Source organism: Leuciscus leuciscus (genome assembly GCF_965113295.1).
Source record: "Leuciscus leuciscus genome assembly, chromosome: 18".
NCBI classification, from domain to species: Eukaryota; Metazoa; Chordata; class Actinopteri; order Cypriniformes; family Leuciscidae; genus Leuciscus; species Leuciscus leuciscus.
In genome coordinates this window covers 13,284,521-13,310,502 of record NC_138742.1, presented here as the reverse complement: position 1 = coordinate 13,310,502, position 25,982 = coordinate 13,284,521, and the positions used below count along the sequence as shown (strand labels likewise).

Sequence of the window (25,982 nt, the reverse complement as noted above, 5' to 3'; positions counted from 1 at the left end):
TCCCCGTCTACATTTATAAGGTTTTATAACCTAGAGGTTCCCGCCCTGCAGGCCAGGCTGCTGTCGGTCTAAACTACCAGTATTATCTGACCTGATGCGATCAGCTCAGAATGCTGCGTTTGCTGAGCACAGCTCAATGTTCGACAGTATAAAGCTGGGCAAACTGTGTAAGACCCACATTTTTCCCCATCAGTTCAGGCCGTACCCCGCCCTGTCTGTATGATGAAATTCGCGTCCCATCGACGCTACTTTATGTGGAAAAGTGAGGCTGCACCCCTCCCTCTTCCCGGACTCCCTGTGAGTTCACTGAGTGATTGTGCACTATATGTACCCCGGGCTTTCGCCCTTGGGTCTTTGGTGTCAGATCTCAGCATGCACGGCGTTTTACATTGGGTCCCCTAGCGTAAGATATCTTACGCAGTACGAGAGACCTCTCGTAAGAGAATGTACTCGGTTACTAACGTAACCTCGGTTCTCTCTAGAAGAGGGAACGAGTACTGCGTATCTTGCCGTGCATGCACACGCTCTGGTTGCTTCGATGATGAAAAACCAGATAATAGCTGCCTGCGAGCGATATTTATAGGCCTAGACCACGCCCATTTCGGCGGGACGTGACGCAGCGGGCGCGAAGTGCCCTGATTGGGTCTGACGTCACGCCAGGCCTCGCTCGATAGGCTGCTGCAGTTGCCGCAGAGCAGCCAATAGGCGCGCGAGCTGTCTCGCCTATGTCTGCATTGCTGCTGCAACGCGTTTTGCATTATTACAAAATTAAGGATAATTTTTGGCTTCAATATCTCGCGGAAAAGGATTTTCCCCTAGCGTAAGATATCTTACGCAGTACTCGTTCCCTCTTCTAGAGAGAACCGAGGTTACGTTAGTAACCGAGTACGTTTTACCGTTTAGGGTTTCAGGTAGGCCTACATAAGGTTTATTTAACAACAGAAACTGAATAATCAAATGTAAAAATAAAACACTGCTTAGTTTTCACTGTATGAATTAAATATATACTAATTCTTATTAAAGCTACAAAAGTTATTCAGCCAAGATCAGTGAGTGATTTTCTCTTTTGTCTTTTATTCATAACCAGTTATTGCAAGCTGTTGCAATATGCACATCGCGATATATACATTTGCAATATTTCGATAATTTCGATATATTGTGCAGCCCTAATTGAAATTAATATGAACTAAGATAAATAAATGCTGTAGAAGTGCAGTTCATTATTAGTTTAATGTTAACTAATGTAGTTAACTAATGTTAACTAATGAAACCTTATTTGTAAAGTGTTACCATAAATGTAATTAAGAAAAATGGTTTACTTTAGTAAATAAAATGTAAATGTTAACATTCAACAAATTTCACAATACTACCATTTCATTCTGTAACAGGTCGAAACTCATGACAATAATCAATCAGTCTTTATCTTGCTGACTGAGGGTTGTTAAGCAATATTTCCTCAAAATGTCCTTTAAAGTCTTAGTTATGAAACAATCAAAACTTTTACCCGCACGGTAAATCAACAATGGATGGTAAAAGGGCATTTATACAGTAGTACAATGACTGCTAACAGTGTATTTATATAATCGATAGCTAAAAGCTATTTCAATTGAATCTTTGAGCAATGAAGTTTTCCTTTGGGTTTATAAGCAAAAGTATAAGGCAATAATGAAAAAACCTCCCTTGTGATTTGAGACACCATATAGTTCATCTATGACATATGTCCCTCCAGTACAGATATTCAGCATGCAGCGGTTGCCATGCGCCTGATGTCTGTGAACTCCAATGCTTTTTCCGGCATTTGCTCCCGCAGGTCTGACATTCAAGATCTCTCAATTATGTATGAACAGCAAGCAATATCCTTTACCGTCATGCCCACACAACATATTTCATCTTCCTGGGCACAGATGCCCAATCAAATCATCCACGTAATTATGATGACTTATTAAAAATGAGCCCAAACACATTATTAGTAAGACTGCAGTTAGTCTCAGTGGCCAAAATTATTTCATTCATTAAAACGGCCTCTATTTTTAAGCTGCGCACAATAGACGAGACCTCGCTGGAAACCCACGGCAAACAGGTCAAATCCTGAGAGACTTAGGGCAACTTCTCTGGAAGGCCGGAAAACAAGGAAAAGTCACTAGATTACAGCAGATATTGGTTAGGGCATCTTAAGCTTTGTTCCTGTGATATGAAGTGATACATTTCATGTCTTTTATCAGACATGACATACAGAAACTCACTGAAAACGTCATTTTTTTATTGGTCGTATAAACGGCCTTTTTGTGGCTGAGGTTTCCCGGTGTATAGAGCACAGCCACATCTTGGGAATACACAGCTCAGCGGAGAGAAAACATCTCAAACACCATGTTTATCTGCCACACAACATGCAGCCATTAAAAATACATGAGGCCACCATCCATTATTCCGTCTCCGAATGGCAAAATCTACATTAAGCTTGAAGAATCCTTCTGTTTTAGGATAAATAAATAAAACAGGCACTTAGAGATTCCTCTTGCTTTATTATAGAAAGAGGAAATGCATGTGTTTGCAGAGGAGCAGGAAATGTGCTGCGCTTTCTAAATACGAATGAATAAATCAAAACGTTTGCAATTAGGGGCTCGCGTCTTTTCTGTTAATTCAAAAGATTTTGCCACTTTTCCGAGAAAGTGCATTTAATATTTAAATGACTTGTTACTTTTTCAATGCCCAGGTGATTTCTGCAGTAGCCTAATGTGCCGACCAAGTCTTGTCAGTTGCGATTCGGGTGTAAATTCTGTAATCAGAAGTGGCATCAATCTGAGAAAAAAAACTGAAAAATTTAGCAACACGAGACAAATGGACAAATGCATGCCGAAACAACGAAAAGCAGTGCCACGTACACAGTTGTTCATTAAATAATTCATTTCTCTCACATCTAACAACTTCTGTCCTGTTTTCCAGCCTCTCTTGTGTAATTTATGTCTCTCAACATTGTTCATCTTAAAGGGATGGTTCGGAGTAATTTCAACCTAGGGTCCTTTGCACCATGAGCTCGAGCCAAACACCCCCCCCCAGAAGCTTTTTTCCCTTGGTTGAACATTATTAAAGTTAGAGCTTATCTAGAGATATCAGCCGAATGGCTTAGTGCAGGTGCTAATGGATCCAAGGTTATATCTCGTAAATTACCCCACTAAAAATGCCCGGAATGGTACCAAACTTCTACAGTAGTACAAATAGGTTCTGTACTCACAAACTTTCCAATGCCTCGTTTTATAAGTACATCAGGAGTTTATTTAAATAACACTTGCCTGATGGCTCATGCTACCGCTAACCCGGACGTCGAGGTCACTTCCGTGATTTGGGAAAAGTCACCGCCTTTAAAACGTTGGATAAAAAGATCAAATCATATCACCATTGTAAAATCTTAATTAAATATGATCTGTTAAATTGGGAAAACATGATTAAGTTTGCAGATATCTTCCTTGTATATACAATTTTTCATGGTATGGCTCCCCCTCCGCTCAATAAATTCGTCCAACAAAATCTAAACTCATCCACCAGAGCATCTACAAGAGGGGATTGTAAAATACCATGTAGAAAAAGTAGTTTTGGACAGTCAGCTTTCTCTTTTCGAGCAGCTCACACATGGAATTCCATACCCACAGAACTAAGGAACATCACATCTATCAAATCATTCTCCAAATCCATAAAACATTGGTTGTTGACAAATCAAATATTCTGCCATAATACAGAATAATATGTTTGTATTCATCGCTATAGTGGTGTCTCTGTGTGTGCTTTTGTGTTGTTGATGCATTCAAAAGTGTGTCTATACACTTTTACCTGTGTCTACTGTGTGTAATACTTGTGTTACAGTATGTTTTTTAGTTTTTTTCATGCCATCAACCTGCCAGTTGTCCTGATCGGGAATAGTGGTTGGGTTATTCTTACTTATCTATATCTAAGGCTTTCTTATTGATATGTATTTATTGTATTGTTGTAGTGTATTTATTGTTTTTTTTAACCATCAACCTGCTAGGGACTGCAGATGAAAATGAGCCTGTATGGTTAAATCTGGCACATTTACATGTTGGACTTTGTACTCATGTTAATTAATGTGCGTTGTCCCTTTTAAATAAATCAATCAATCAATCAATCAAACAAAAAAAAAATATATATATATATATATATTTTCAGTGTTATATCCGATTTTGTAACTGTGCCATGACAGCAGTATCATAAAACCTAAAACCCTAAAAGGACTGTAAAAATTATGATTTAAACTGCCACACCAAAGACGAAAACTACAGTATATAACGATACGTTTTAATAATCTTTCTAATTCTATGAGAATAGGGAAATCCACGGCACAACTTAACGATAACAATCATAGAAGAACGATCCAGCTGGAATTACTTTCATAAAGTTTTTTTTCTAGCTGATGAAAGATGAAAAAAATTGACAGCCAATCAGAATCCACCCAACTTTCAAAAGCATTTAAAGCAGAAGACAACCGTAGTGTGGACGGAGTAAATAGGACGCTATTTCGTTCTTTGCGTGAATGGGCTTTAAAGCTGAAAGTTTAAGAACTAATGAAAGACCTTTTAAAAATGCTCCATAAATTCCGCTTCCACTGTAAGAGCCTCACCATTGCATTTTGGGAAACAAGATTCCAAAAAATGTTTGTGATAAATCAACATTAAGCCACAAATTCTGTCATTTGGTCCTGACTTGTATTCAACCCATAATTTTCCTTTAATGTCAATTTTACTATTAAAACTGCAAATCATTTCTAGACATCCTGCTCCTCATAAAACACTTGTGATGAAAATTTCAGACAGACTCAACAAAGCTGTACAGGATGCAAAATCCTGCATTAGTGAGATCAGAGGTGCTGCTTGAATTAATGGTGAAACTTTAAGCGTCCTAACAAGCATACTTCAAATGATTAGCTTGCCAAATCTGAATCAGGAATGAGGGTCTTCCTCTTTGACACGGCTGCCCTGCTCTTGTCATTACTGGGCACACTGTAACCCACAAACAACAACTTTCCATCCACTGTAATTGCTACATAATTCAACAGATGCAGTGGAATGACCTCCAGGTAAACTTAGATTTACTTTGCAGCTGTTAATGACTAAAGCTTTGATTAGCTCCTCTCTTAGAGGATGAGGATCCCAGACCTCACGCTTTGTTTTGTTCTCGAGTCAAAGGAGAGATTCATACCCATTGATGCAAAAATGTAAAAAAAAAAAAAAAAAAATTGACGATCTAATTAAGATGGGCAATTTAACCAAAGTGAAGCAATTCACTGAACTAGTGCCTTCAAAATCACAGTTTCGCTCTCTGTCCTCTAGCTTGTTTAAAATAATCTTTGTAAGGCTTTGACAAGGTTTCTGTATTAAGTGCATTAGCACAGAAATGTGCAGTAACATTGAAATACATGTGAATAAACATAGAATGTAGTAAATTAATGGGCCGTTTTGCCTTAGGGCATAATGGAGGACGGACCCCCCATGAGTTCATTTTTCACGGCTTTGGTTATGCTTTCAACACTCTAATTGAATTTCAATGTACATTAAAAAAAAAGTCTTATTAAAGTAACTTTTGATGTAAATTGTACATGATCTATTGGGGGACTTTCACCCATTAAGTACCTTCACGACATGCTCTTTCTGGTTTTATCTTGTCTGTGTCATTATAAATATTGCTCATGACCAAAATGTTATCATGTGAATTAGGAACAGAGTAATTCTGAATTGATATATACAGTACAGGCCAAAGGTTTGGAAACATTACTATTTTTAATGTTTTTGAAAGAAGTTTCTTCTGCTCATCAAGACTGCATTTATTTGATCAAAAATACAGAAAAAAATATATAATATTGTGATATATTATTACAATTTTAAATAATTGGTTTTCAATTTATTATACTTTAAATTATCATTTATTTCTGTGATGCAAAGCTGAATTTTCAGGATCATTACTCCAGTCTATCACATGATCCTTTAGAAATCATTCTAATATGATGATTCATTATCAAAGTTGGAAACAGTTCTGCTGCTTAATATTTTTTCATAACCTGTGATACTTTTTTAGGATACTTTGATGAATAAAAAGTAAAAAAATAAAAATAAAAATAAATAAAAAGAAGCAAATGTTTTAAAAATAGAAATCTTTTGTAACAACAATATACACTACTGGTCAGTAATTTGAGGTCAGTAATTTTTTTTCTTTCTTTTTTTGAAATAAATCAATACTTTTATTCAGCAAGGATGTGTTAAATTGATCAAAAGTGATAGTAAAGAAGATTTATATTATTAGAAAATATTTTTTTTATTTTGAATAAATGCAGTTCTTCTTAACCTTTTATTCATCAAATATATTAGGCAGCAGAACTGTTTCCAACACTCATAATAAATAAGAATATTAGAATAATTTCTAAAGGATCGTGTGATAGACTGGAGTAATGATCCTGAAAATTCAGCTTTGCATCACAGAAATAAATAATAATTTAAAGTATAATAAATTGAAAACCAATTATTTTAAATTGTAATAATATATCACAATATACATTTTTTTTCTGTATTTTTGATCAAATAAATGCAGGCTTGATGAGCAGAATAAACTTCTTTCAAAAACATAGAAAACTTCTTTCAAAAACATAAAAATAGTAATGTTTCCAAACTTTTGGCCTGTACTATATATATAAATGTTCTAATATTTAAAACTAAATACCCAACCAAATTGAAAAAAGTTAAACCTGTAAATTAACAATTTATATGTTTATACATTTTAAAACTAAATTAATTTCTGAATTTAGTCGGTCTCAGTTTTTTCCTATTTCTTCATGTAATCCCAGATGGACTCGATGATGGTGAGATCAGATCATACCGGCTGTTGTCAGACTCCTTGTGCATACAAAAATCTCACTGGATGATTTCAATTAATGGCAAAATGAATGTTTGAATACGTGAACGGATATTTCCTACTGACACTCTACAGCAAAATATATAAATAACTGGCTTAAAAAAAAAAATTGTGTGTGTGAAAATACTCACGTGCCCAAGACTTTTGCACAGTACTATATATATATACACTGTTTTTTTGTTTGTTTGTTTTTACTGTATCTTTTATTATATTAAATTCAAATGAATTTTCAATAGTGGTCTCAGTCAGACCTATGAATCCTACAGTATGTATATGTATTCACACACAAAGTGTGACACTAACAAGCAAGCAAATCATATTTTTGAGACCTCACTAAGATTTAGACAGCAAATCACTCAGTATTTACAAGATCACCTAGTGCTTTCACTGGTATCCAAACTCTTCAGGCACTGTTCTGTCTAAAGAAACAAAACAATTTTCCGTTTGCTCTGAATCTCTGCTCCTGAGGCTACGGGACCCTTTGGGTGGCTGTCAGACGTCCACGCGGCATCACACGGACTCATCTCATGTCAGAGAGGGGCATCTCCAGCCATTAGAATATATCAGCACATACTGTCCCCTGGAACATCATGCCCATCCCCCATAAGCCCACAAAACAACCAGCCTGCCTCTTGGTCACCATGCCACATCTATTCAAATCAGCCCTTCATACACAAGACTGCAGCGGAAATTGGTCTTTTGTCACTCAAGATTAACAATCTCTTCCCAAATCCCAATGGAAAATTCCATAGTCCCAATCACTGACAACTAACTGACTCACTGTGACGCAAATGTGTGCTCATGTCCTGATTTGGATGCTGAGTGTACTTTTAAATAGAAGTGTTTTAGTAAAACTCCAGAAGGTGGGCAAAACAGGATGGCTGCTCGGATAGGTTCAAGAGTTTCATCAGCTCAAGCTCAAAAATAGCCCCTCAAATGCATCATTATCGGGATTTGTGTATAAACACTGAAAGTGACACAGAATCTGCAACATGAAGTTAGCAGGGAGACGCCTGTACCGATATTTCCTTTGTTGTTTAGTCAGGAAAGGGAAGGTTATTGTAAACCGACTCAAGAGTAAATAATACCTACGTTTCCATAGCAAAGTCACAAACAGCCTGCAGAAACAAAGGATGAAAAGACAATAAATCTAATGATGGACAATTTTGTTTAGTTTCCAAAGTGTTTTGAGGGAAATTCTACTTCAAAACAAAGAGGCAACTATATTTTTCCATGGAGAAGGGGAAATCAGATTGCTTCTTTTCTTGTTTCTTGAAGTGAATAGCCAGTATATTTTTCCTGGCAGACTTGCGCTGTGTTGTGACAGATATATACGGACACTGTTTTGTTATTCTTTCAAGAAACTTCCAGTATAACAAAACCTGTTTTTAGGGCTCTGTAGCAAGGAAGTTTCAAAGTTCAAGATGTTTGGCCCATGCTCAAAATGTGAGAGCCATTGAGAGCATTTCATTTGTGATCTATAGGACAAGGGTTGAAGCACCGTGTTGAAATCGTGAACTTCAAACACACTACATTTAAACAGTAACACTGTTATAAAAGTAACTAATCCTAGAACTGATGGCCAACAAAAGTGTAAAGTGTGATAAATAAATGAAAGACATTTGACTTTACATGAAAACATTGCTGTTTGTTTGCGCCTGACACATGAAGTAAGTTAAACGAAATCAGATACAAAATTGGTTTTATGTTGACAATTAGTTTATGTTGAATTAGTTCATTCTTTTTTTTAAATATATATATATTCTTTATTTTTATTATATTTTATATTTGTACAATTTAAATTAAAAGTTTAATATCAATTGTCAAAATATACATTATTGCAGGTAAAGCATTAAAGTGAACTAACCAAGTTTTTTTTTTAAAGTCACATTCAAAGCAAAAAAGTTATAAATTATATTAATAGTAATACATGAATACATACATTTTTCAAAAATAAATTTTTTGGGGTTGGTGCAATTTTTTTATGTTTTCAAAAGCTGCATTTATTTGATCAAAAATACAGTAAAAACAGCAATAATGTAAAATATTATTACAATTTAAAATAACTGCTGTAAAAATTACATGATCAATAAGTCAACACATGTTTTCACATTACTTTAACTTCTTTTTAATTTATACGAGATTCAACTGAGCTTTTTTTTTTTCAGTTTTATATAATTTAAGATGAAATTACTTATACAGCCAAGTTGATTATACTTAAAGGCCCGGTTTCACAGACAGGGCTTAGATTAAGCCAGGATTAGGCCTTAGTTAAACTGAGACATTTAAGGAGCTTTAGAAAAAAACATTACTGATGTGCATCTTGAGACAAAGAAAATGGCACACTGACATATTTTAAGATAGTGCACGTTGTTTTCAGTTAAAACATGCATTTTAGTCTGGGACTACCTTAAGCCTTGTCTGTGAAACCAAACTGAACTTAAGTTTCTTTTTTATTTGAACATATTTATACATTTTAAAATGCAATTTACTCCTGTGATGACAGATCTGAGTATTCATTTCTTTAAAATAAAATCTTACTGACCCACACTTTTGAACAGTAGTGTATATATAAAATTCAGTTTGCTGATGCTAATGACTCAGAAATCACACAGTCCACCTTTAACCTCTTTTCCAGGAAGAGATGGCTAGTAAAGCGCTCTAATACATGAGCAAACAGAGGAGTCTTTACCAGCGTGTCGTATGTGCGCCGCTGTACAGCTTACGTGGCTTTTGGTAGCTGAGAGACATGATTATTCAGAGGTAATATTTTATCTTAGCAGTTTGCAGAGCTTTGTTTGCCATTCTTTCAAGCAGGGGATAAAAGAGCAGCCTTGGCGTGCTGGCTCTGATTATGATCTAATTGTTAACATTCAGTGTGCCTTATTATCAATCTGGTGCCTTACAATGAGCAGTTAGAGCTTTGTTAGTGTTGGCAGAAGGCTCTGAGAGAGCGGTTCTGCTACCGGTGGTGCATTACAGAAGTATAGTTAGCACTAAGGTGGCATGAGAGGAGCCCCTGCCGCCAACGACAACAACAACAACAAACAAACAGGAATTGATGGCAAGCGTTTATTATCTGGTTTAATTGCTCATCATCTGGAGGATCTGACAGTTGTGGTTAATGAGAGAGAGAGGAGAGGCGCAGGCTGTTGGCAGAGGGCTTCACAGCAAAAGAGGATGCTGGGAGAAGGGGAGGGAGAGTGGGGGAGTTTGACACCAAGATCTGGAGCAACTCATTCCAGTCGAACAGAAGCAGTGGATGCAAGCGAAATCATTTTCTAATCAAAATATCAGTCAGAAAAAGCTTTCGCTTTATTTCCGCTGAGCTCTTTGCAAGTCTATTTAACCTGGATGTCATTAACGCACACTTGAAAAGGGGGAATTAGGCCTTGTGTGTAATCAGATGGTGAACACACACAGGATATCACAAAAACTCAACCCCTTCCTAAAGATCTCATCTGGGCTACAGGCCTGGACACGGTTCAAAAGGGGACCTCCCAGAGGCTGCAGCATCAGGCACGTACCAAACCAGTTCAAACTGACAATCGCCAGAACAAGGCCTAGAGAGATATAACGCTGCAGCTAATGCAAACATCAACTGCTTAATGGACTTTAGCTTACAAGATCAGGACAAGACAGTTTAATATGTTACAGAGCAATGTGTCACAATTCAATCTCAATCTTCAAACTAAACCTGTCAGGTGGGCAAGTCTGTGGGTAAGCCCGCTTCCCGCTGTCATAGTTAGTGAAGATAATGAAAAACTGTGAATAGATGAAAAATACGTTTCACAGGAAATTGAGAACTTTATTGTCATTGAATTACACCGAAGACTGTATTGAACGAATACAACCTTTGACCTTTGATAAATCAACATAGCTGCATTTGAAAAAAATATATATTTTGCAGTTGTGTTTGCTGTTCCTATACTGAGAAAAGCAGCCTATGGATTGAAACATTAAAAAAAGAGAGAGAAAAAAGGTTATGTGACACTGAAAACTGGAGTAAAGATGCTGAAAATCCACAGGAATATATTACATTTTTAAAATACTTTTAAAAAAAAACAGTTATTTTAAAACGTAATCATTTTTCAAAATATGTTTTTACTGTATTTTTATCAAATAAATGCAGCCTTGGAGATCAGAAGATCTTCTGTCAAATCAAAAACATTCCAAAAATGTTACCAATCTGAAACCTTTGAACGGTAATTTAAAAAGTGGGGACCACTAGTGAATGCACATATTTTAGTGAGCATTTTTCTATTTTTAATATTGTTTATTATAAATTATATCGTAAATGTTCTTTGTTTTTCATCAAATCGGCTTTTAATTGTTAATAACCCTAAAATATATATACATTTTTCTGGGTTTAAATTAGATTTGTAATCTCAAATGTTCAATTTGGTCTCAGACTTTTAGGACCCCACAACGATGTGATAAAATAACATGTCATGAAGTACCCATTATATGTCTTGGACTATTTTTGGAATTGCTTTGATACACAAATGGGAAGTTTAGATTAGGCCTAATGCACAATTGCAAACAGTTATCTTCATTATACAATGATAAAAGGAAAATATGTGAAAGCAAATATACCACTCATGAGGCACACTAATAATAAAAAAAGGCTTTTCCATTCATTTCCAAACATTATAATCAATGGTAAATTGAAGACATGAAGAAAACTGCTTCATCAGCTTTAACTTACTAGGAGGGGCACGATGCCAATGTGGAAACACACCTCCCAAAAACCACTGCTGCTAAACTCATTCACAAATCTCCCATTGAGAAACTCTGGCACTGCTGAAACACAGCGTATGCCTGCGTTCTGCCCACTGCTGCAGATATGCACCCGCACACATGGGAATCATTAGGGCACGCAAGTTGGCGAGTGTCCCTAGCAACCAGCTGCATCTGTTTATGTTTACCTTCACGCTCCTACCAGCTAATGCCATGAGTACATCTGCTACTGTGCAACGAAGCTGTGGTTACATGCATGGTTGACCCATGATTCTGTAATTGCCCAGCAAGTAAGATAAAGAGTCAGAGCGTAACCACCAAAGCCTTCCCTTCCCTTCCAAGAGCCTCTTTCCTCTGCCAGCTTTTGTCCTGTTGTGGAAAGCCCATTGCTGAATCAGTTCAACAAATTGAGCCGCAATTGTAAGCCTGCTATTACAAACCTGAGCAAGAAATACTAACACTGATGGATGATATATAGCAGGTTCCAAGTCATTTGAACCGCATTTAAAAATATTATATATATATATATATATATATATATATATATATATATATATAGTTTCATATATTTCATTTAAATGTGGTTCAAAAGTGGTTCTATTTTGCATTTTTCTATTTTAATAAGAGAATCTCGCATTTAAGTCAAGTCAATTGAGACATAATAAATGTTTGTTACTATATTTGTTATATACAAACATTTTTATCATTATAAATGTTTATTATATTTATCATATTTTTTGAATAAAGTAAAAAAAAATTACTAGCAGACTGAGACTTTTGGATCCCACTGTACACTGTAAAATGAGGTGTTTTACCTTCAAATAAGTTATTTTAATATATGTTTTTACGTTGCTTTAACTCACCAAAATAAGTTAAGTCAACTACAAGATATACAAGATTAATGAACAAATTTTTAAAGTTAGTTTAATGTAATTTAAGTTGACTTAAACATCCAAGTTGATTGTACTTAAAAACTTAAGGCAGCAACTTTTTTTACAGTGTATATACGTTTTAACACTGATGGTTTTTTCACTGATTATAATTTTTTTTAATTTTTTTTTTAAATGAACAAATTGTGATATACGCTTCAACCAAAGGAGGGCTGTAATAAATCTTCAATTAAAAAAAAAAATACGAGAACAAAGTTTTGGTAATGTGTGACTGTTTAACTCATATCGTTATCAATTATGACAATTAAAAACATCTCTGAAAGTAATGCAGAATTTAACCAGTGTGTGGTTTCAAACATCTCACAGATGTGAAACTCATATGAAAAAGAAAAGGAGGGGGACATGAAAGGAATTTTTAAGCCTACACTAATAACATAATGGCTCAAAACAGCCACATGAAAGACTTGAGATGTTGGTGTACTTTGTGCTGTTATTGTGTTTCCTGTTCACAAGTTCATGCAACAGATGCCAAAGAAAACCCTGGCGGCTTGGCCCCCCTCTGACCCCCTGGGTGAGAAATACACTGTGCCGGAGTGCAAAGATCTAGAGGACACATTATCCAACGCATACAAATGTGCTCTTGTTTTGTCATTTAATATAGAACAGACACAAACACAATTAAGATGAGAAAGGGTGTTCTTTGGTTTGCTCAAATATCAAGACTGTAATCACAATACATTTTATGAGTCTCAGTGGTCTTTTTTTCTTTTTTTCTCCAGATGCTCAGAATTTAGAAGAATATCTTGCCTGGGTTACATTAAAATGGCCTGCCCTTTCAAAAGTCTAATTGAATTCATTCAAGCGTGGGAAATTGCGTAGTAAAGGCAAATTAACTAACCTCACATTTGAGGTTGTTTTTCCACTGGATCTGAGCATGTACATCAATGTTTTATGAGTAAAATAAATTACAGCCATAAAGCATCATTCATGCATATAAAAAATATATATATATATGTGCATTTTAGAGTAACTGACACTGACCTCAAAATTTAGCAAAGTTTTACACACATTGATGATCATTGCCTTGAAGTGAGCTGGAATGTTTTGCACTGAACAACACTGACCTCTTCTGGCTGTTCAACATACTGCCACTGAGAGCTTGCTAGCCAGCATCAGTGTAACTAAAGGGACAAAATAGTACAGTAAAATTACAGTTTTACAACAGAGATCACAACCTTGAAGGAAAACGCTCTTATGTTGGCGCCAGACACCAGGCTTGAGCAAGAAAACATCTCTGGTGGTTGTCCACATCATAAACATCCAGACCACAAACACATCATTGGTTTTAGTAAAAAACACAATGTGTATTAATCCAGATCATGTGTCAGTCATAAGATTATATGTTATTTGTTTTATATGCTTTATGTAAGGTATAATGCACAGAAAATAGTCCATAACAATGTACTAAACCTCGGCCTAGCAACAATTATCACAGTAATATTAATACAGAAGTCATCTGAGGTCATTTTTACTAGAATCAATAACTGAGATGCAAGATAACACCAGCTGCGTTTGTAAGAAACAAGGGAGAGCGAGTCTGCGGTGTGATACGAGAGACATGAAAATAATGCCAGTACGTAAGTGTTAAATGAATAAATATTTCACTTATTAAAATATGTAATAATAATTATAGTAATTATGTTGAATTATTGTTTATTAAAAGTTTATCAAGTGAAAGAAATTACATTATGTCCATTTTATTACACAGCATATAGTACATCAACATACTGTACATATTTTAAATGAATGTGGCTTTTGTGTACATAGTGTAACTATTGATTGAAAACCGATTTCGAGGGAGTACCCGAGTTCTCACGACACTGGTATCAGTTACCCAGATAATCAGACTGATATGCAGCAATATATGGCTGACCGTGAGAATTAGGACATTTTAGACCGATGAATGCTGCGACGGACCAATTAGAATGAAGTATTCCAGAGAGCCACGTTATAAATAAACAATCTATATAGATCTAAACACACCTAAATTATCATATAATACAAAAACATTACAGAAACTGTACTTAAGATACTACATTTTGGCAATTTCTAAACTGTCAGGCACTTTCTGTCTTTCAGGGAAGCGACTGGGATAGTTAGTGAACAACTTGAGAATTAACCACATTTTTTTTTGCTATATAAAACGTATTACTGTTCCACATTTACTCCTGAGAGGAAACACACAGCTGAGAGAGTTCTAAGACAGTAGCTTGTTTTTAACTGGCATGACCAACACAGTCTTAGATGTAATCATTCCCCGCATGTGATTCCAATGGCACTTTGCTTGTCAACGGAAAAGATGCATGGGTCCACTTGACTGTTGTGTTGTAAATCCCAGTCTGAGTGAAAATGCCGCTTAAATGTGTAGCTGTATTTCAAATTGTGATTACATCTGCTGTGATTAATGGACTACCAATTGTAATAGTGTAGTATGGAAAATCACTGACACGTGCAGTTGGTACCTGCATTTCCATCCGTTGTGCATTACGGCCCCTCACAGTTAATGATGCGCAGGTGAACTTCTGGAGGGATCTCTGTTGTTCTTTAGGACGTAAAGTATAGCTGCAGTCACTTTGTTTCCCATCATCTCCATTTATGGTGAAAGACGAGATGATGTTCTAAGAGCCTCGGTTGTTTGGATTTGTTTGGTTGGTACCGAGGTTATGCTGGTCGAAGTCTGTGATGCTGTAGACGTAGTCTTTAGTGGCACGGAAGGAGTAAACTCTTTGTTGGAATCAACAAGAGCTTCTGGCACACCTGTAATCCCCTCAGGAGCATGTGTTGTGAAATTGGCTTCTTTTGGTTCATCATGCATCAAAAGTGATTTTAATATCTCTGAAATACATTTGTATCAATTTTTTGTTTTGAATGAGGATTAAAATGGTCTAAGAGACACTGACCTGAACATAAAAAGAAGTGACTAAGGAACTTTTTGAACCGACACTAACCTGAACATGGTGATGTGTTTTCCATGGTCCAGTGCATTTTGTGATTTGTCTCTTTAAAGGTGAGAACCGCATCTATCTTGTAGAAATTCTGCTGAAGTGTCTCACCTTCCTGACCACTGCACTCCTAAACATAAAAAAATTACAGTACTGTCCCAATTACAAATGATAAATAACAAATAATTTTCAAATAAATTTTATTAAAATGTAGAGATCCTTATTTCAAAGCTTCAAAACTCTTTAATTTTAAATTTGTATGTATTTTAAAATGTAATTTATTCTTGTGATGGCAAAGCTGAATTTTCAGCATCATTACTCCAATCTTCAGTGTCACATGATCCTTCAGAAATCATTATAATATGCTGATTTGCTGCTCAATAAACATTTCTTATAATTATCAGAGTTGAAAACTGGTGTTCTGCTTAATATGTAAATCATTTAATTAAGTTTAAAAGAACACAATTAATTTGAAATACAATACTTTTGTGACATTTAAGATATTTTAAAATACAGTACTTTGTTGATCAGTTTAATGTAACATTGCTGAAAAGAGGTATTCCTTTCTTTAAAAAAAAAAAAAACTTTAATGGTAGTGTATATGTATAAAGTTATTCACTACTGACCTTTTTCTGTTGAATGTGGGATGTGGGAATGACAAGCTGCACAAAGTCACTCGTCTCTGACCAGGTGAATGTGTCAGTCTGTTCCACAATCACACTGCTAACTGACAGGGTCTCATTTTGATATCCACCTCTCTTGGTCAAGCCCATGCGCCGTTTATAGACATGCAGCACCGTGTCCTCAGATGGCAACTGGTTCACTGAAAGAAACATGCAGAATGACTGTTCAAATATGACAGAAATATTGCAAAATAAAGAAGTTAAATGCTAAGATATGACCATAGTAACAAACCATTTGGGCAGGTTGCCTCCATGCTGTAGGCATAATGGCCACTGACCAGTTTGAGAGGTAAGAAATGTCCTTCAGTTTTGAAAACCTAAAAGATTAGAATACATTTAATGCAACAAAAAAAAAACTGCCGTTGAATTGTTTGAAGCACACGGTGGATTAAATAAGAGGTTTATAGTAAATTCTTTAGCCAGTTTGGCTACTTTTGACCAGTGGTTGAAATTCAGAAAATCACACTATATTTATGAATGAACTTTGCGTAGCATTTTTGCTATTACGTGGATAATAGACATTTTGAACTTTGGAATTTAGTCCCCCTTGAAATTCAATCCCACTTTCATTTCCAGCCCTGCTTTGGACTCAACTAAAGCACAAAGGATCAAAATAAGCAGTCAAGTACCATAAATATGCCATTCACTTACAAACCACTAGGCGGCACACTTTAGAAAATAACTAGTTCAAGCAAGGTCGGAAAGTTACAAGGGCTGGGGGCAACAACAAAAAAAGCAAACGAAAGTGAGTTTTTGGAATGCCTGATATATACATATACACACAAAAAACTTTGTGTTCTGTAATTTTTTTTTTTTTTTTTTTTCAGTAAGGATGCAATGCATTGATCAAAATTGAGAGTAAAGACTTTTAAATTAAAAATAAATATATTTAAAATAGAATATATTAAGTAGCACAACAGTTTTCAACATTGATTTGAAAAGAAATGTTTATTGAGCAGCAAATCATCATATTAGAATGAGAATCATGTGACACTGAAGACTGGAGTAATGAGCTTTGCATCACAGGAATAAATTACATAAAAAGATATTCAAATAGAAAATAGTTATTTTGAACTGTAATAATATTTCACAAAGTTTTTACTATATTTTGATCAAATAAATGCAGACATGTGAGCATAAAAGACTTCTTTCAACAAAAAACGTGTGCATGGTAGTGTATATTTTCCCTAATCTTTTATTGTAGGCCTAGTTATACATATTATGACATAAAATTGATAATACAGAATTAATTAAAATGTACAGGTAACAGCCTAATCAAATTTTATTTTAATGAATTTATTAAATTTTACCATTTGTCAAAAACAGACACATTAGACACAGTATCAATTTATATTAGAATATGCACTCGTCTCACACTAGGATTTTCAAAAATCAACTTTTGAAGGGTGGAGGATGTTTGGGGGGGGTGCATGAATATTGTTATTTAAAGGAAAAAATATAAAATATTTACAATAACTTGTATTTAAAAAACATATTGCTTCATTACTAAGATATTACAAATTCTCACACCCACAATCTGACAGCACAGTCTTACCTGCACAGGACTTAAGACGGTACCCCTCCTCCCTTGAACTGTTATGTTTGGTTTGTGCATTTCAACATTTACTTGAATAAGACTGGAATCCTCCAAAGCCACCACCAGACTCCCTCTCAAGGCCAGAGACCAGTCGAGCTGAGTGGAAAAATCACATCAGAAATATTTCACATTAGATCCGTTCATCTCTTTGTGACATCACATATCAACATTTATTATAAATTACCTCATTAGTCCAGTTATCCACAGGGATCTCTCTGGTAACCTTGAACACAAAAAAAACTTTGAAAAAATGAAGAGAGAGAGAGAGAGCAAGAGAGGAAATCGAAAATTCTTACCTGAATGAAGTCTGAATCACACTGGATGTATTCTCTGTTAGGAGGCGCTAACACCGCTGGACACTTCATCATAAACTTTTGAGTCCTGCCTCCAAAACGACTTACTCTCTTCAGCAGGTTCAGCACAATCACATAACTGCCATGCTAAAATATCACCACCAAATGTTATTCTGTGATTCAGTGATAAAAAAGGGACAGAATTTTATCTGCAACACAATATGTTTTAGTGACAAACAGGGACATTTTCTGACCTCTAACTGGACAAAACATCCACTATACATGACTCGGAAGATATAGTTCTTGTCTAGATCTCGGTGTAGGGCAAAACCACATGAAGACAGCTGATGGTTTAGATATTCCATGGACACCGGACCCACTGGAAAGAGCAAGAGATTTATAAAACTAGAACACAGAACATATTTTGAAATACATTTAGAGAAAATGCAATTGACATTTTTCATTGGTCATACTCACACCTTACACTGTCTGTGTTACTGTGTGACATGGAACTCCTAAAGTAACTTTATATCATTATATTAAGTATACAAAGTAGTATATTTATGAAAAGTCTATAATATTTCTAAAGTTTTAGTTAACATATAAGTTTGTTTTTATATAATATTATTACTTTAATATATTTTTTATATTTTATACAATTAGATTAACTTAATTTATCCCCCAAGTGAGAAATTCACATTTCATTATATTATTTTTTTCCTATCCAACATCAAGTATAAATAACAAAATAATTATATCAAAGAGTAAAATATGAAATGTGGATACCATAATGTTTTTTCCCAGAAACCTTTATGTTACAGGTGAAAAATTGTTCATTAATGATCAGTTTAATTTCTTGTCTTATGTTAAATTTTTAATTCTGTCCTAATTTACTCACCCTCATGTTGTTCCAAACCTGTATGGGTTTCTTTCTTCTGTTGAACACAAAGGAAGATATTTGGTAACCAGAAAGTTGACGGCACCGATTGACTTCCATAGAATTTTTTTCCTACTATGGAAGTCAATGGGTGCCGACAACTGTTCGTTTACCAAATATCTTCTTTTGTGTTCAACAGAAGAAATACATTTATACAAGTTTGGAACAACTTGAGGGTGAGTTAAGTAATGACAAAAGGTTCATTTTTGGGTGAACTATCCCTTTAAATTCAGTAATTCAATGTCTATATATCTTACCTTGAATCCTTAATATTCCAGAAAGCCAAAGCCTCAATCCCTCAATTCTCATTCTATGGATCCAAAGTTCCATGTACTCAGAGAAACATTCCACATCACCCTCTAGGAAAATGAAAATCAGTAATTTCTACTTAATTCTTTTACTTCAGTGCAAAGACTATAACATACTACAAATAATTACCTGTCATGCTTGCAGATGGACTGCTTACCCAGTCTCTCTTCTGAAGTCGCAAAACATTTCCCCATATGGGCAAAATGAAGAGTCTGTGTGGAGCAAAAATAACAAATTTAGTAATATTACAGGAGAAAATACTTCAAGCACAAGCATACAGTTACTTACACTGTAACAAGTAAAACCCTTGTGAGCATCAGCGACATGGTTCATTGTGTGTTGGTTCATGAGGACAGAGTATTTTATACTGCTTACAAGTCAGCTGTGTTTGGCTTTTTAGGTTACAAGTGAGTGAGAGCAAGGAAGGCTGATCCATTTCATCATAAAATTATACAACATGCACAAGAGTGAGATAAGCAATGGAAGGAGGGAAACCTGCACCTGCACAGCAATAAAAACTGTTCTTCCTTCCTTTCATTCACATTATGCCTAACATGAGGCTTTATATTTTCCAAATAAAATGTCTTGGCCACTTCATCAGTTAACAGTTGTTATCAAGAACTTTGCAAGCTTGGGGCACAGTAAACACTAAGTAGCCTAATTGTGATTTTGCTATAAAATTGCATGTTTGTCTGTAAACTGAATATTGATTAGATCATTGTTGGCAGTATAGCATAAATATGGTCCAGTCAATCTTAGCCGTTACAGAACTATAAAAAACAATTGCAGCTCCTAAAGACACCCATGAGAAGGCTGACCAAATCATCACAGATCCCTCAAAGTACACATTGTGTGAGGAATCCTGTTTTACAATACAGACAAAATAATCATACATTATAATAACATTATAAATACAACATACATACATATGTCCCTAAACACATTGGTTGCACACTGTACTGTAAAATATTACAGGCCTTTGTCTTTAAATCTATTGTTTTACAGAGCTTTTGTCTGTTCTAGACTGGTTCTAGGTCTGATGTAACGAACCTGTAAGATAAGAAATGAGAAGCTTTCAACATTACAGTGGATTCTTGCATATTTGACATTATTTCTGTGGTTTTAAATGGAAATTACAACCACATCGGCCCATCATAATCATAAACAGACATGACAGAATCACACTGTCTGACACAGTATATCACAAATTATATTATGCGTTAAAAAAAGTTAACATCTTACATTTACAAACCCCTCCATGTGCTGTGATGAGACGGCCCAAACTGATGATGTCATTCCTTCAGTGACGCATCTTGGGTGGCCATTTTATCAGTTTTGGGGGTCGGAACAGCAACTGGATGCATTGGTCCACTCGTTTTCTTTGTTTTTATTACTTTAAATCGCTTGTTTTAATCGCAATCTGCAGATAAGCACGTACAGTCGATGAGTAGGTATTTGCAAAGCGTTGAAGTAGGCGGAAACAGGGTGCGGCGCGCCATTCATTTCTAACGTGCGCGCGGTTAGCAAATAACGTTAGCTTAGCTTAGCTAATGGCACCCCGCATTCATTGACTACAGTCGCACGCAAACAATAGACATAACACTTGTTGCCAACAAATTTGTGGTTGTGTTTACTTTTGAAGTCTTTCCGGTTTACTAGTTTCGGTTTCAGCTCGGTTAACTTAGTTGCCTTATACAGCTGAATTATTGATCTGGTCGGAAGCTCTTAGCCTAGCTCTAATCATGACTGAGTGTTATATTCGCGTCGCGGAGGATGAGAACGAGGAGCCGATGGAGATCCCGTCCGAGGAGGACGGCACCGTGCTGCTCTCAACCGTTGCCGCGCAGTTTCCCGGTGCTTGCGGCCTTAGATACCGTAGCCCCGTGTCTCAGTGCATGAGAGGGGTCCGACTAGTGGAGGGGATTCTTCATGCACCGGAATCAGACTGGGGCAATCTGGTGTACGTGGTTAATTATCCAAAAGGTATGATCAGATCTTGTTAATATTGTGCTTATTTGATTGCAAGGACATCATATAATTTGGGAATTGTTGATGCACAGAAAATATGGATTATGTCATCCATTGCATATCCCTGCATTTTGATGTGCATGTTAATTCAATCTATTTGATTTTCATTAAACGAATGCATTTTTCAGATAACAAGAGGAAGATGGATGAAATGGATGCTGCATCGGCTGTGAAGATCAAGAGAGGTGTGCAGAAGACCTCAGATTTGATTGTGCTTGGCTTGCCGTGGAAAACAACAGAGCAAGACCTGAAAGATTACTTCGGCACTTTTGGAGAGGTGATCATGGTGCAGGTTAGTAATGAGCAAACCTAAAAGGATAGTTCACTCTAAACAAACAAGCAAACTTAAATTTACTCACCGTCATGTCGTTCCAAACCTTTATGATGGGTTTTCATCTGTGGAGCAGAAAGTAGAAGTTGTAGGATGGTGACTTCCAAGTTTTTAGGCTGTTTTACAAAAACACAATGAAAATAGGCAACACCACTTGTGCACAATATTGTCAATATAGTCCATTTCAACTGCTGAATATCACAAGTGAGGAATACCAGAGGGTTAAGAGCCATAGTTACCATTCACTTTCATTGTATGGAAAAAGCTGCTCAGAATTTGACGATAAATAACTCCTTGGAGTTCCATGAGAGGAAGAGATTCATACAGGTTTTGAAAGTCATGAGAGTGAGCAATTAATGACAGAATTGGGTTCACTCTTACTCAAATGTGGTCATGTATCACATATTCTGTATTGTTAGCTGTGACACTGAGCATTACCTTTTCCCTCAGGTGAAGAGAGATACAAAAACTGGAAATTCCAAAGGATTTGGCTTTGTGAGATTTACAGAATACGAAACACAAGTAAAAGCCATGTCCCAACGGCATATGATCGATGGAAGATGGTGCGACTGCAAACTCCCCAACTCAAAGGTATGTCTACAACACAAGTCACGTAATACCACACATAGTTCAAATTATTTGATTTTAGAAGTATTAAGCTTTTTCAGATTTAAATTTGAAGATACACATTTCATCTTTCAAATGTATTGTGATGCCCTTGTCGTTCTGAACACTGCATGAATATTCCCTGTTTTCTATTAAATGATTTAGTATTTCCTGGAACAGGCTGGCCCTGATGAGCCTATGAGAAGCAGGAAAGTGTTTGTGGGCCGCTGCACAGAGGACATGACAACCGATGAGCTTAGACAGTTTTTTATGCAGTATGGCGAAGTCACAGACGTGTTCATCCCCAAACCTTTCCGTGCTTTTGCCTTCGTCACCTTTGCAGATGATCAGGTCCGTCTCTTATCTGTTTCAGTCTCGTGATTTTGGCTTGCTCTCGTTCTCTGCTCATTTTAACGGATTCTCCCCTCCTCCAGGTTGCCCAGTCTCTGTGCGGTGAGGACCTGATCATCAAAGGAACCAGTGTGCACATCTCCAACGCTGAGCCTAAGCACAATAATAGTAGGCAAATGATGGATCGTGGGCGATTCGGGGGGTTTGGGGGGCAGGGCTTTGGCAGTAGTCGCAGTCCAAACAGCAATGTGAATTTTGGGGCCCTAAGCCTGAATCCAGCCATGATGGCAGCTGCTCAGGCAGCCCTGCAGAGTAGCTGGGGCATGATGGGAATGCTGGCCAATCAGCAGAATCAGACAGCCGCCTCCGGCACCACTCCTAGCGGGCAGAACAGTGCTAGTAGAGATCAGAATCAGAGTTACAACCCAAGCAGCAACTACAACGCTGGCAGCTCAGCTAGTCTCGGGTGGGGGGCGGGTACCAATACAGGCACAGGCAGTGGGTTCAACTCCGGCTTTGGATCTAGCATGGAGACAAAGTCAAGCTGGGGAATGTAGAGGGATTTGAATTCAGTCATGAAGTATCCTAATATCTAGGTTGTATGGTAAGTATTTTGAGAGAAGAAAGTTTAGTCAGATATTACGTCCCTTACATATTTGCCTTTTGATTTTGTAAAACTCTGAATGTTCTTCGTATACATATGATGATTGCTCTTTAAGATTCATTTAGTGGTTGGAATTGTTAGGAGTGAAATGAACACTATGAGATTTTTTTCCCTTATGGATAAAATGCATTTTATTTTCAGTAAGCCCACATATCTGAGCATCCAGTACATTTAAATATGCTCCATGTGGAAAGCAATTTGAGTTGTTCTCTGCAGTTTTTTTTTCCCTCAACGTTTTTTATGGTCAAGCCTTCATAAATCTCTTCTACAGTTCATCACCTCTTTTCCAATTTCCCGGGAAGAAGCCCCTCGTTGGCCGCAATGTTCGAGAGATCTCAGTATCAGTTCCCTTCTTCCCATGTGTAAATGCTTTGCCATCAAAGAGCACAGCTTCACTCTGCATATACTGTGTTAGACGGTGGGTGTTGTCTTTTTTTCCCCCTTTTCATGGATGAAATCTGTCCGCTTTTTTGAGAGCTGAGAGTGAAATGGTGATGGATTGTTGGTGCGCCACGAGTGAGAGACTGAATGAGCGAACGCACTGAGAGAGAGAGAACTTGAACGCAAGTGTGCGATGCCGAAAAGGGACGTGATGGCTGTGAGAAGAACCTGTGTGAGCGAGTGTGAACAGAGGCAGCGAGTGTTTTTTTTTTTTCTGTAGGACCATCAGAAGGACATTCATTTACATTCTTCCGTCCCTCTTGTTCTGTCTACCTTCCTCCCTTTCTTATATTGCAATCATATTTAAAGAGCTGCATTTAAAAAAAAATAACCCCAAAAAAAGCTATATGTAGTGGAATGTTTAAGTGATCTACTAAGTATGTGTTCTTGCTTAATTTGATGTGAATGCTGTGTATGGTGTGTGTTCTATCTCGCTGTTACTGAACTCATATGTGTGAGCGTGATGTGATGCTGTCTGTGGGCGGGGCTTTGGGAGTGGGCGGTGAATGAGGGTGAGCGTGAGCTCTGAGTGGCTTAACTGGGGTGATGTATTGACGATGAAAGCGAAGAATGCTTCAAGAAGAGGTTTCTTTTGTTATGTGTTTTGAATGCTTTTTATATGTTTTGTGAATCTAAGGGAACTCAAATAAAAAAAAAAGAATAATTTGACTAGTTATTTTGATAGTGGCTTATTTGTTTGAAGACATTAATTGAATTGCAAACACTTATTTAATTCGCATGTATAGGAACGTTGGACTCGGCGGGCCCAGGTTTACCTCAGAACCCTGAGTGAAGTCTATAATGGGAGAGCTGAAGACTGAAGTTCACACAGTGCATCTGTGGAGACTGCTGCTGTATGCCTTTAACCTGAAAAGGGACTACGTCACTTCACTGTAACCATATTTCCCTGGAATCCTTATTGAAATTTCAATGGACAATTCCCAATTGGCTGGAGTGCATGACTAAAGACAGTACAAGGCAATCTAAAAGCAGAGTTAAACCAATGCGTTCAAGGATCAGTCCCATCACAAATGACTTGACATCCATGCTTGTGTATTTCCAGCGCTTGTACGCAAGGCGTCAATGCAGTCATTGATCTTGAGTCCTTCTGTTTGATTGCTTTCACGTGATCTGTCCCACTGTAAATATTTTACTTAGCTGAAAAGGCCTATTTTCCATACAGTGACCTGTTGTGGTTGAACAGATAGGATTTTGTGAATGAGGTTTGTGTTATCAATGACTTGAATCACTGGCAGGATTTCCATTTTTTTCAAAATACATAATAAACATACACAGAGGAATTGTATCTGTTTTTATTTTTTTTACCTGAAAAGTTGTGTAATTGTAAATATTCCATGTAAGTTTTGAAGTGTAAAACTACTTTAATTTAATCTACTGTTTTAGTACATTGCAAACATACTATTAAGTAGTTTTGCTGTTTGTGGATACATCACAGTGAGAAAAATTGCAGGTAGTTTCTCCTCAAAGTGAATAACTGCTGAATATATATATAAAAAAAACAATGCATTTGCTTACCAAATTTTAATTAATGATTTAAAGAAATACACTAAAGAAAGTGTCCTAATTGGTTTGACAGCTAAAGTTGCAGCCATGTTTTTAAAGCCGCAATGTAAAAATCTCTTTGTGTCAAACGACTTAAAAACTATCAGTTAACATGTATTTTTTTTTTAAGTTATAAAGTTGAAAACAAGCCATTTTTGATGGGACTACTGTCGTAGGCGGATGATCATAGTCATGCAGCCTACAGGTGAGTCCTGTTTTGGGCTTTGTTTACTACTATTTTAAGTGTCTTTCTATTTTTAAAGGGATAGTTCACTTTGAAATTAAATGTTGGTATGTTTTAGCTTACCTCAAGGGCATCCAAGATGTAGGTGTCTTTTTTTCCGCAGTAGTTTCAATTTTGATATTTTTAGGTCAAACCGTTCTTGTCTGTCAGTCATATAATACAGGTTGATGGTCACTGTCTCAAAGAGCATGCACAGAGTCCAAATTAAAACAATTCCCCATCGTCCAAATTATTCCCCATCGTAAGTACACATTGATGGCCTAAGACACGAAACGAGCGGTTTGTGTGAGAAAACGAACAGTATTTATATCGTTTTTACCTCTTGTACACAGCCACGTCCAAGTGATCTGAGAGCGCGGGCGGGTATAGATATATACAATAAAAGTCGCCT

At 36.4% G+C, this 25,982-nt stretch overlaps 2 protein-coding genes across 7 annotated transcripts in view; one reads left to right on the top strand and one right to left on the bottom strand.

Annotated features, from left to right (window-relative positions):
- Positions 1-20,573, bottom strand: part of ciroz (ciliated left-right organizer protein containing ZP-N domains) — a 45,300-nt gene extending 24,727 nt beyond the window's left edge. Inside the window, exons 1-11 of one of the 2 annotated variants that reach the window (XR_014199642.1) lie at positions 19,652-20,573; positions 19,493-19,575; positions 19,312-19,413; positions 18,372-18,496; positions 18,121-18,264; positions 18,009-18,047; positions 17,783-17,920; positions 16,460-16,544; positions 16,171-16,367; positions 15,551-15,674; positions 15,065-15,437 (exon numbers count right to left, since the gene is read on the bottom strand). Coding sequence is in view for 1 of the 2 variants with exons in the window: in XM_082144919.1 (XP_082001045.1) it covers positions 15,196-15,437; positions 15,551-15,674; positions 16,171-16,367; positions 16,460-16,544; positions 17,783-17,920; positions 18,009-18,047; positions 18,121-18,264; positions 18,372-18,496; positions 19,312-19,413; positions 19,493-19,575; positions 19,652-19,689 (1,317 nt within the window). In the remaining variant the exon portion in view is untranslated. Of the gene's footprint in view, positions 1-13,180; positions 15,438-15,550; positions 15,675-16,170; positions 16,368-16,459; positions 16,545-17,782; positions 17,921-18,008; positions 18,048-18,120; positions 18,265-18,371; positions 18,497-19,311; positions 19,414-19,492; positions 19,576-19,651 lie in introns of those variants that run through there. The other variant, XM_082144919.1, reaches the window with a different exon arrangement.
- Positions 20,574-20,674: 101 nt separating this feature from the next.
- tardbpa (TAR DNA binding protein a) lies at positions 20,675-25,090 on the top strand. 5 transcript variants are annotated; one of them, XR_014199643.1, is made up of 7 exons: positions 20,676-21,346; positions 21,520-21,683; positions 22,173-22,313; positions 22,509-22,679; positions 22,763-22,847; positions 23,615-23,761; positions 24,531-25,090. XR_014199643.1 is itself a non-coding variant. In XM_082144922.1 (6 exons), the coding sequence occupies exons 1-6, from the start codon at positions 21,106-21,108 to the stop codon at positions 23,707-23,709; spliced, it is 912 nt and encodes a 303-aa protein (XP_082001048.1). In that variant the 5' UTR covers positions 20,678-21,105; the 3' UTR covers positions 23,710-24,453. The 5 variants fall into 5 exon arrangements, 3 of the variants coding, with proteins under 3 accessions (XP_082001047.1, XP_082001046.1, XP_082001048.1); XR_014199644.1 differs by having other exon boundaries at positions 20,678-21,346; positions 22,494-22,679; XM_082144922.1 differs by lacking the exon at positions 24,531-25,090 and having other exon boundaries at positions 20,678-21,346; positions 22,494-22,679; positions 23,615-24,453.
- The last annotated feature ends 892 nt before the right edge of the window (positions 25,091-25,982 follow it).

Excerpts from the sequence above, each read along its gene's own strand:
- tardbpa (XM_082144920.1), top strand. The coding sequence starts at position 21,106 with ATGACTGAGTGTTATATTCGCGTCGCGGAGGATGAGAACGAGGAGCCG. Across the intron at positions 22,314-22,493 it reads GCAAACTCCCCAACTCAAAG|TATTTCCTGGAACAGGCTGG; the intron begins GTATGTCTACAA and ends TAAATGATTTAG. Across the intron at positions 22,680-22,762 it reads TCACCTTTGCAGATGATCAG|GTTGCCCAGTCTCTGTGCGG; the intron begins GTCCGTCTCTTA and ends CCCCTCCTCCAG.